At 39.3% G+C, this 11,971-nt stretch overlaps 1 protein-coding gene across 1 annotated transcript; it reads right to left on the reverse strand.

The window, feature by feature from the left end:
- Positions 1–332: 332 nt before the first annotated feature.
- Positions 333–10,154, reverse strand: LOC103713163 (calmodulin). The gene is made up of 4 exons (XM_008799990.5): positions 9,887–10,154; positions 4,150–4,307; positions 913–993; positions 333–742 (listed from the first exon to the last, which is right to left on the reverse strand). The coding sequence occupies exons 1-4, from the start codon at positions 9,960–9,962 to the stop codon at positions 608–610; spliced, it is 450 nt and encodes a 149-aa protein (XP_008798212.1). The 5' UTR covers positions 9,963–10,154; the 3' UTR covers positions 333–607.
- Positions 10,155–11,971: the final 1,817 nt, after the last annotated feature.

Genomic DNA, 11,971 nt, shown 5'->3' on the forward strand with positions numbered 1-11,971 from the left:
CGTCCAAAGGCATGGGCACTTTTTAAGAGACAAAAGAAGGCATTACTCAAATAGTTGTGAGATCAAATGATGGGACAATAAATTTCCAAATATTTTTTTACAAAGCGGTGGGTCCTCTACGTGGGTGTGGTATGTCTCGAATTCGCGGAGTCATTTGATTTCATTGGGTATTTTTGACCCTAGTAATTTGACAAAGCATACCTACCTGCTTGAATTCTTATCCTGCTTGAAATCATACGAGGCATGAGCCCAGAGCGCAGTGCGATTAGAAAAACACCCACATGCAAATCAGTAACACTAACATGAGGTATCACCATTTTGATATCAGCATATAGAAAGGCTTATCATCTCATCCTGCAACTTCAAATCTGCCAAACATATATGGTCCCTGAGAGGTAAGGTACTTATATCAAGGAGTCATTCACACAAATAACCTCATCAATACCGAACTCCTGAGGTAGGGGCTTAACAGCTAAAAGAAAGGGAAACCAGAAAAGGAAAAAGCTAATCCAGCGAATATATGAAAGGTGGATAATGGGGAATGCTGATACTCGTAACAAGAGTTTGAAGTGCGGTTAGAAAGTTCCCCATGGAAAAGATGGGATTCTCACTTGGCCAACATCATCCTCACAAACTCCTCATAGTTCACTTGCCCATCACCATCAATATCTGCTTCTCGTATCATCTCCTCCACTTCCTCATCGGTTAGCTTCTCTCCAAGGTTTGTCATCACATGGCGGAGCTAGACATCAAAAAGAATCGAGGTTGTCAGTTGACAAAATTTATGATACAGAAGTCCAGCTAGCTTCTTTGGAAAGGCAATACACTACGGAAAGACAACTGACGATGGTAACCCCACTTCTTCAGGACATATAACATGATCAAACTTTGAAAACAGGATAGGAAGCTCACCTCGGCAGCAGATATAAAACCATTCTGATCCTTGTCAAACACTTTGAATGCTTCCTTGAGTTCTTCTTCAGAATCAGTGTCCTTCAAATATTGAAGCTCCATATGTTAGAAAAACTTGAACAAATGGATGCAGAAGTCATTTGCTTTCATGTTCATGCACATGACGCTAAAAGAAAACCATCATGTGGACGGGCAAAAACTTCTGTGCACAACCAGATACCAAATTCATGGCACAAGAAATTCAAGGATGTAAAAAACAAAAGAAAATAATGTGTTTGCATATAAAAACAAGACCAACTAGTCACGCAACAAAACCAAGAAGTCTAGCAACAAGGCAGGAGGAATTACAACTTAATTCAGATGCTTCCTTACAACAATGTGCAGAAAAAGCAGAATAAAATTTATCAGAAAGGCACAAGGGAAATAATGATTATCAAAAAGAAAGTGGACACAAGTAATTCTGAGTAACATATTCTACTTATTGACCTCAAATATATTACCAACAACAGCTTGTCGAAAACTCAGATCCTGACCCAAGAATCACATACAATCAACCAGACATGAATGATCCATAGGATGGTAGCAACAAAGATGCACTGACACTATGAAGTAATTGTTACTTTGAAAAATAAAGGTACAGCTCTTTGTATGTACAAGGCAACTTAACATTAGTATCTTTTTCTTGACAGAATTCCCGAAACATATTTTGGATCTCTCAACTCTCTCTTATGCAAACTGAGACAGAAGAAATGTACACAAAGTGATGCAATTCCCAAATCCTACCTTGCTTTCTGCCTTATGACCAAACAAACAATCACTAACAGCTTACTAACAGAGGCAAAGCATTATTTATCAAAGCAGACCACATCTAGAAAGATATTTGATACAAATGGAACAGCCAATTGATCAATGAGGATCATGGAGAAAACCTGAATAAGTTTGGAACATTAAGCAATTTATGTGACAACATAACTATAAAGCACAAGCATTAATCCATCTATTTAAGATTAATTTTATAAAACTTTCTTTGCCGGTCATCCTTATCAGTGGTTAAAGAGTCCAAAAACAAATATATTTGAACTTCTCCCACATTCCCACAGATTTACTTAGACAGGAGGTGAAACCCTTCCCCTAACGAGGTTCTTCTCTGTTCTGTCATACATGCATCTCAGCTGGTTCTGCATCTGTTTAGCATCAAGTGCGACTCTGATGCTTCGTCCAGTTTGCCCTTATTGAACTTTCCTACTGCCAAGAGCATACCCATCTCAGCATTCACATCTATTATATGGCTGGAATCCCATAATCTTATGTGTTTAAACCAGGATTGTTGTCCAATATTTTTGCCCACACAAGACGCTCAGCCTGATTTCACACTGCAATTTGCCCTTTATTTCTCTTAAGGCATTTAATGATCAAATCAAACTTCGTAAACACCTTGACTTCACCTAGACCACTACAATCTAAAATTGAAAGTTCTAGCCTACCTCTCCAGTCATCAGTGTAAAATGCACAAGATAATCCATAGTTATCACATCAACATTTTAATACTTACAGAGGAGGGGGGGGCTCATTTTCATTTGCTTTTCTCCACCAAAACTACATAAAGTCCATGATATAGCCTAGGCTACTAAAAGTAATATAGTTGTGATAATTGAGATATGCTGTGATTGACAAAAGCATAACCAGAATCCAGGTAATTGCAGGCTGGCATATCTAGCAGGATACAGCATGCATTAGGAATTTGCAAGATCCATTGTGAGGACTGACTTCCACATATCTATCCTTCAGCCAATTGTTGTTATTACAAAGATCACTGATAGATATAATTCACAGTTTACCCACACAAGAGATACATCGAAGTCAACCTTACAGTTTCCAATATACAGTCCTCGCCTAGGCCTCAAGACTTCTCAGTTGATCTAGGCCTCAATCTTGGTCCTACTTCCCAAAACTCAATTCAATCAAATGAGTATGATTGCAATGAAATCTATGACCTGCATACAGTAGAACATATATCCAACTATATTAGAACATACCAAAATGACAGATAGCTAACTTGCAGGATACAGAGAATGGACTTCTAACACTAATTAAATACAACTTCCCCCACCATCCCTGCTAAAACTGCAGTGAGTTGCCTTCGCGACAACTTTCTTGAAGCTCCAAACAACAAAAACATCACTTTTTACCATCCGATTAAGTTACCAGACTTACATGGCTTAGGTAAAATAAGAAATATAAGCAACAGTTGAGAGTCGGAAAGGACTAGAGCCGCAACACCACCACAGTGGCAGGTAATGTCACACTGGCGTAGGCAAGAATCCTTGCAACGCTACAAATCTTAGGTAAGAGCATAATCATTCGATGTAATAAGAGTTGACTAAAATATCACAAATTAAGACCTACACAAAGCTAAAATTCGATATCAAGTACAGAATCATAGGTATAGACCATGATCAAGATTAGGCTAGAGTAGTCAAAGTTAACAAGGTCTTTAGAAAGTAATGGAGCACATAGCATAAATACACAAAGTCAGTTAATGTCAACAACCTGAGTGAGGATTGATATAATCCACATATTCTACAAAGCAAGACATGGTAAACAGTTAGACATGGAGCACATGTAAAATACAATTAATTAATTGATATAACAGATGAACCATGGTTCAATTTTGAAGCCAGTAAACAATTACCCAGTAGGTTTAAAACTAAAATTGTTAAACTTCGCCTTCACTGTAGTCTTGCCAAAGCTGCTGGTTCTCAAACTATAATGTCTCAGTGGATCACAAGGTGGACTTTTATTTTACCTGGACATGAGTTATTAAACAAACATATGCACGCAATGGTTGTGGTAAGGACAGCGGACTATCATCTAGTTAACAGCATTTCAAATCAAGAACACCTAGAAGGTACAGATTATCAGTCGAATCCATCAAGTAAATTCTAGACTGATGTAGTCATAGACGAAAGCTGATTCTGAAGCCCAGGGGGAAAAACCAATGATCACAAAATTGTTAGCAATTACAAGGAGAAATCAGAGCATAGTTTAAGTCTTGACAGATCAAGATTCCTTATTCTTCAAATATAACAACAAAAATCTACTGCTGCAAACAAGTCTGCAACATAGCAATCAGAAAGGAACATCAAAAAGCAACTTTACCAAGTGTAGAATAGTAAGTCATGACTTAATAGGTTCAAAATCTACAAAATGGACCCTGACAGAAGATGTACAGCTTACTTTCATTTTGCGTGCCATCAAATTCAAGAACTCAGGAAAATCAATGGTTCCATTTTGATCAGCATCAACTTCATTAATCATATCCTGCAGTTCAGCTTCAGTGGGATTCTGTCCCAAGGATCTCATCACAGTGCCCAGTTCCTTGGTAGTTATGCAGCCTACATGGGAGAAGATCAAAAGCAAATAAATACCTAGTAATGACCTCATTAGACTTCTTGTTCAAAGGCAAAAATATGTAACAATACCAGTTTGTTATCCAATTCATTTTTTAGAATATATAACCAAGCCAATTTGAAGTTAATATAATGCATCAATTTTTGTCTAACTCAAGAAAATACAATTGGACATTATGATATACCTGCATACATGATACAATTAATAACTCTATATATGGATGCAAAAATATATAGAGAGAGAACCTGACACAAGTAGGTGTTGAACTCAACGTGGAAATAGAGGAAATGAAGAGGATGTCAACAGAACTGATTGTGGGGAGGCTGAAACCCTACTATGGGACGTACGACACACAATGTCCAGAACCTAAATGGCAGCGGCAGTGAATCCACGTGCTCGTCATCTACAGATGGCTACAGATGGTTGTTGGAGGAGGCATGGCATGTTTCGCTGTTCCGAGGCCAAATCATCACCTTGGTAGGCCACTCTAAGGATACAGCTCTCACACTCACTCAAACCTTAGGAATCCACCAAAGGAAGGGGAGGAGAGAGTATAGAGAGAAAACAAGGGAAGAATAATTCTAAAAAAAATGTTCACTATTCAATAAACTCAAGGATGTTGTCCTGTAGGAGCCCAAGTGGGTATTTATAAGTAATAAAATTGGAACCCTTTTCTTCCCCTTTCCAACATGGGATGTCCCAATTTTAATAGAACTCTAATTATTAAAAAAACAAATAACTAATGTTAAGAATCCTACTGAATCAAAACTTCAATACTAGCTAAATAAATGAATTAGCGATAAAACTAAGATGCTTCCGACGTTATACTCCCCCAGTTGGAGAAGACTCGCCATCGAGTTTTGGTCTTCTTGGTCTTCATGGTAGGGAGAGAGATCAGTTTTGTTGAACGTTGCAAATACATCCTAATCTCCAAGAAGTTGAATCTTGTAAGCATTGTCATTGTCATAAATTTGGCATTCATGGAAGGAAAAAGCTCTTTCCTCAAATATACCCAAACAAGGTCACCTACTTTGAAGATGACGTGCTTTCTATGATTATTGGTGTGACACTAGTAATTTGCCATTTGGTTAAGGATTCTCTCTTGTACCTCTTCATGTAGCTTCTTTAGCTCCTTAGCACTCTCATCAGCATCTCCACTGAATTGGTGTGTTGTTGGCAGTGGCGCCAGGTCTAATGGGCTCAAAGAATGTCCGCCATAGATGATTTTAAACGAACATCTCCCTATTGCTTTGCTCATTGAATTATGGTGGGCAAACTCAGCTTGTACCAAAAAAAGATCCCATTGTCACACATGTTTACCGACAAACCTCCTCAACAAATTTCCTCAGCTTTGATTCACAATTTCAATCTATCCATCGGTTTGTGGATGGCTAGTGAAGCTGAATTGAAGTTGAGTACCCCATCTCCCTCCATAAGGTGCACCAGAAATGATTCGTAAACTTCAGATTTTGATCAAAGGTAATCGTCTTAGGAATACTACGAAGATGCCCGATTTCATGAAAGTAGAACTCCGTGATGTGAGAGGCATCGTCCGTCTTGTGGCATGGCACAAAGTGCAACATTTTAGAGAATGGATCAACGATCATGATGGACATTAGAGATACTGAAAATATCTTTGAAAAATAAATTGTCTTAACGATGATTAATCACTTGTTATCAATTAGTCAAAGGTCTATGGTAATTGTGAAAACAGTCACATCAGTCCGTCAAAGTCTAGCATATTAATTAATGTTTCAGGTTCCAAAGTCTGGTTTATTCTAGAGTCTTAAAGCCTTATAAATTAGCTTGCTTGTATGCATTTGAGAGGAGGAATAAAGTGACAATTTTCTTCAAAAATTCTGGTGTTTTTCCCAAATTTTTAAGGCTAAACCCTTCAAACGTTAGGATCAGGTTTGCTTACAGACCTGTCCTAGGAGGTGGACTCCTCCCACACTAATTCCACATTCTAATTTACCACCAAATATCTATTGTTTTCTTCTTGGGCTGCATCATATCACCACGACTGAATTCTTATTGCATTGAGTTCTGGGTAAGCCCACAACAAAATCCACACTCACATCTTCCGATTGTGCTAGGGGAACTAGCAATGGTAAATATAGCCCCGTATTCTTACCGGTAGATTTGGCAATGTGGCAAACTCGACATCGTTCAATATAGAACATTGCATCTTTTTCCATCCTTGGACAATAAAAATTTCTCTTAATAATAGCAAAAATCTTGTCTTGTCTAAAATGGCTGATAAGTCCACCAACATGGAATTCAAAGATAATAGCTTGGCACAACGAGCATTGAGGCACGCATAGATGGTTGCTCTTGAACAAGAACCCTTCTTGGCGATGGAAATGCCAATGCAGACCCTCAACACTTAGCTTCCAAATCTCTGCAAAAATTGGATCCTTCTCGTGCAACTCCTTTACAACTTCAAATCCGCAAGCTTTCAATTGCATGGTGGAAAGTGCATGTCGCCAGCTCAAAGCATCCGCCACTCGATTTTGAGTGCCAGAATTATGCTTAAGGAGGAACAGAAAAGGCTGAAGGAATTCACTCCAAAATGCATGTCGATGACTAAGCTTATATTAGAAATTCAAGTGCTTGAGTGCCTTGTGGTCGAAATAGAGAATAAACTCCTTATGCAATAAACAATGGCTCCAATGATTCAAGGCATGCACTATAGTATAGAACTCTTTGCAAGCTACTTCTTCCTCTTTGCAAGCTTCTTCCTCTAAAAATGACATGGTATTGAGGTTTGGGCAGTCGGTGCAATATGTCCAACCCTTGGCAATTGAAGCACTTGCAGGGATTGGAGGAGGTAGTGCTGGAATGGCTTCAATTGATGTCCTTGATCTTCTTCAGAGTCGGCTTGGAGGAGATTGCTCTGGTAGATGATAATTACTCCGATGTGGAACTTCCCTAGCCAGATGCACCATCTCTATCCTTTTAGAAGCAAGAGCTACTTCTTTTCAATTACCGCTTCTCGAACTTCAATGCCAACTGAATCGCATCATTCAACGTCAAATAAGGTTGGAGTTGCACAATTTGCTCAATATTAGGCTTTAGTCCACCAAGATTTCGCACTATGGTCTACTCTTCGGGCTCTTTGATGCCACATATCATGAAGAGTTATTCATATTCTATCATACACTTTTCTACATTCATGTCGCGCTGCTGAAAGTTATGGAGCTTAAGAAAGTTACCTTAGTGGTAATCTTCGTAGAACTTCCGCTTGAGTTCATGGTGCATCTTATCCCAAGTCCTAATCTAGGTACGCCGTTCATATTCACATCGATGCTTCAAATTTTTTCACCAAATTGACACGTACTTTTGAGCTTGATGGCAATTATTTAAACACGATGATCATCGAGAACTTCTTTAAGCTCGAAAAATCATTCAATAGTGTGAAGCCGATCTACGAACTCATCTGGTTGCATTCGATCCTCAAAGTTGAAGATATCTATTTTGATGCCGAGGCCGCGACGGCTGTGTTGCACTCTCCATTCGCACTGGCGACATGCTTATTCTGCATTTAATGAGAACTCTCTTTCATTGTGGAAAGAATTTAGATCTTCAACTTCATTAGAACGTTCGCTTTCATCACTAGAGAGCTCTCTATGAGTCATGATTGGAATCTGGACGATGTAGGCGTTCAACCTGCTCTCGACGTTGTCGAAGCTGTTAATTTTCTTGTCAGGGTTATTGAAGCTAGTAGTGCAATTCTTCTAATTTGAAGTCACACAGATCTTGCACACATTCAACACCCTCTTCAATGTTGCAGTGGTGTGGAGGCATTTTGGAGCATGTGCTTTAATACCAATTGGCACTTGGAGGTGTTGAACTCGACTTGGAAATAGAGGAAACGAAGAGGATGTCAATAGAACTGATTGTGGCGAGGCCGAAACCCTACTTTGGGATGTGTGACACACAATGTCCGGACCCTAAATGGAAGCAGCAGCAAATCCACATGCTTGTCATCTACAAATGGCTATGGACAGTTGTTGGAGGAAGAGGCGCAGCATATCTCGCTCTTCAAAGGCCAAATCACCATCTTAGTAGGCCACCCTAAGGATATAGCTCTCCACATGCTCACTCACAAACCCTAAAAATCTGCCAGAGGCAGGGGAGAGAGTAAAGAGAGAACAAGGGAAGGATAATTCTCAAAAAACTATTCACTAGGATCCCAATATAGGATACAAATAATACAATAGGAACCTTTTTCTTCCCCTTTCCAATATAGGATCTCCCAATTTTGATAGAACTCTAATTATTAAAGAACAAATAACTTATGTTAAGAATCCTATTAACATCAAAACTTCAATACTAACCAAACAAATGAATTAGCGATAAAACTTAGATGCCTCCAGTGTCAGAACTCCTCTTATGCTTTGACACCCACCTAACCATGCCTATACTGCAATGCAATTATCTTGTCTTCTCTGGACAGACTAAAAGCACACTGTCTCAAACAGTCACCCATTCTGAGTTCTAAAAGATGTATACTTGCTTGCAAGATTCACAAGCACCTAATTAATATATGGTAGAAATATCACTTCTATTGAAGTTAATGATAATGACAATGATAGAAACCCAATTCTAAAAGATTGTCACCCTTCTTATATTATTAGAGATGCAAGCACTTCTACAACAGGATACGCATTAGGAGATGCACAGAAAGCAACGGCAAAATACAAACTCCAAACCTATCTTATCTTTATTTCCACGGAAACCAAGACAATACTGGGACCAACAGGACCACAATCCTTGGGAACACCATTTCCCTCTAACCACAATCATTGCCTCGACCACAGATGCTCCCCGCCAACCAAACTATTAATTACCTTTCCCACAACTAAAAAACAAACTTGCTGGCTGGCCAGAGCAACCTTGCAGCCACATGTCAAATTTCAACGACAACGGACAGCCATAACTCAAAACCAACAGCGAAAGATGAAAACCAAATCCTCAGACCCCTTTCAAGCAGAATAAATAAAATATACAAAAGAATTAAAATGGAAACAAAATCCAAGTCAGCATCTCTAAGATTCAAAGACAAGTACCGAAACCACCGAAAATTCCACAAAAAAATAGATTCCCCTACACATCCCATCACACAGATCTTTCCTAAGGCCAAGCATATCAATCAAGATCTTTTCTACAATAACATAACTACACAAAAATCAAACCGAACAATTTCAGATCCTAACCCATCAAGAATACAAAGCGCAATCCGATCTAAAGATATCAGATCTCACAAATGAACAGCAAATAAGTGCAATCCAGTTCAAAGCCTTCCGTCAACTCCAAGAAAGCAAGAAATCACCAAACCTATCAAAAATTCCAAAATAATCCTGTCATCCGAGACCAAGAAAGCATGATACAAACTCATCTAAGCACAGTACCGCATCAGAAACGAAGAATAAGACCTTATGGACCAAGAATAAGATCTGGTGCTAGGGTACGAAGAAGCCAAAGAAGAGATCGAACGCGAGGGAAAGATCGAAAAAAGAACCAGAAAAGATGCATCGAGAGAGGGCAAAACGGACGATACCATCTCCGTCCTTGTCGAAGAGGCTGAAGGCCTCCTTGAACTCCGCGATCTGCTCCTCCGTCAGCTGCTCCGCCATTGATTCCGATTCCAAGCTAGCACACCACGACGATCTCTCGCTCTCGCTTCGCCTCTCTCTCGCCGTCTCTTGCTCTCCTTATAGTTTTTTTCCCTTTTTCCCTCTCGGTCTCCGTAGAGGCGGAGAGAATTTCTTCGTCAAAGAGGGAAACAGCTCAGAAGGCTGGGGAGTCCGTCATTTTTAAATGGGAAGAGATCTCCCATTCGCAGGTCTTCTCCGAATTAGGCATTCCGGATACGTGTCAAGATCCAGGAACTTACAGCGAAGCATCTGAGGGCTGAGCGACCATCCACGTTTGAAAATGCATAGATTTTATATGCGGGAGCCGTCCAGTTTTCCCCGAGTCAGTCGCTTTTTCGTCCTCGAAAGCTTGGGCTGTGGTTGTGAAATTCTGGATAAGATTTTATGCGGATGTTCGTATAGATCCCGATGCCCGAAGCTAAGCCATAGATGCCAACAGTATTAGACCTGACATAAAGAAAGAAAGTGATCTGATGCTGGATTGGATACAAGATGTCAAAATTAAATTCCTTGGATCTGTGCTTACTTGGTTATGGCTTTGTGAAGCAATTGTTTTACGGTGCGTAGAAGGAGCGGTTCAAGAATGTCATCGCTTAAATGAAACCACCATGAAAAGAGGACTTGATATGTAATAATAAGTCAACTTGTCTAACTTTCTTTTGTTCCAAATTTAAAAATTAAAATATCAGTGTAAATTTGTGCTGTTATATCTTTATTATATATCAATACATGCATTGAAAGCTGCCAAAGCTCAAAAATATGTTTTCACCTCTTCCAAATTACCTATAGAAGCCTAGGAACAAAATCAAACTTTTGATTTGAGAAAAATAAATAAATTTCACCTAATTACAATTGTCACATAGCTATATATTTGCATTGAAGAATTAGAAAAATCTGTCATCTTTTTTTTTTCTTTTAGGCATTCAATCAAGCACCAAGAAAGTGTCTGGACTTGCCTCCTTAGTTCCTCATCCATCCCTCCCAGAGAGAGTGATACTATCCGCTTCCATCCTTTCTATTTGTTAGTCGTAGATCATGGTCGTCTATACTAAAGGTTATGATAGGGCCCTCAACGATAGACTCGAGTTGGAAAAAAGATAGGAACCGCAGCGATGATGGAGGTTTTGTCCTCCGCCGAAAAAAGATAGGAACCGCAGCGATGACGGAGGTTTTGTCCTCCGCCGTCTAATAAAAGGCGGAGGGAGTCCGAAAGAGGGAGGAAGGTAGGGAAGAAGAGGGAGAAGGCAAAGAAAACAGGCTCTTAGGCACGAATTTTATAGATTTTTGTATCTGTAACGTAATGCAGGTCTACTTCCACGTAGATGCTGTATGTGCTTGTTTATACAAAATCTTTGCTCCTATTTACCTAAGCGTATACGGACATGTGCATATTTATTTTTATGCGGATTATCATATGCATAGAAAATTAATATAGGAACGTCCATAGGTGAGCTTGCATCACGCGACCCAAACCATCTAGACCTCATATACATGAGTCCGCATATTTATTTCTATGCAGTTTACTTCCGCATGGAAATTTTATGGTGATGCACGCATGTGTCTCCCGAGTCCCGACGACCTATCAGGTTACCGCACCGAGGGATTAAATACCCACGTCATTCTGTTGAAGCACAATTTCACCGAGGGATCTTTTCCCTTCCTTTTTCCTCCACAATGTCCGCTTGGTTCTTTTGCCTAAAGTTTTGCTCTTTCTTCGTGAGATTGGGTAAATATGCTCGATAAGTTTGTTCACGTTAAATCCTGCAATTTGCACTTCCTCTTGTGTTTGGTCGTTAGTTTTAGGAAAGAAGGAAGGTGCAATCAACAAATGGGACGAAATCAGTGAAATGAATTTCTAGTCATATGCCCGAATACTTGACAATTAGAACTTGTTCAGTTCGCAAAATGAAAAAAAAAGCATAAATAGGATCAACGGAAAATAGAAAGATATCTTGAAGTTTTCAACCAAAAAAAAAAGAGAAGAAAAA

Source organism: Phoenix dactylifera, chromosome 7 (assembly GCF_051530095.1).
Source record: "Phoenix dactylifera cultivar Ajwa chromosome 7, Ajwa_hap1_PhDact_Kaust_v1.1, whole genome shotgun sequence".
NCBI lineage: Eukaryota > Viridiplantae > Streptophyta > Magnoliopsida > Arecales > Arecaceae > Phoenix > Phoenix dactylifera.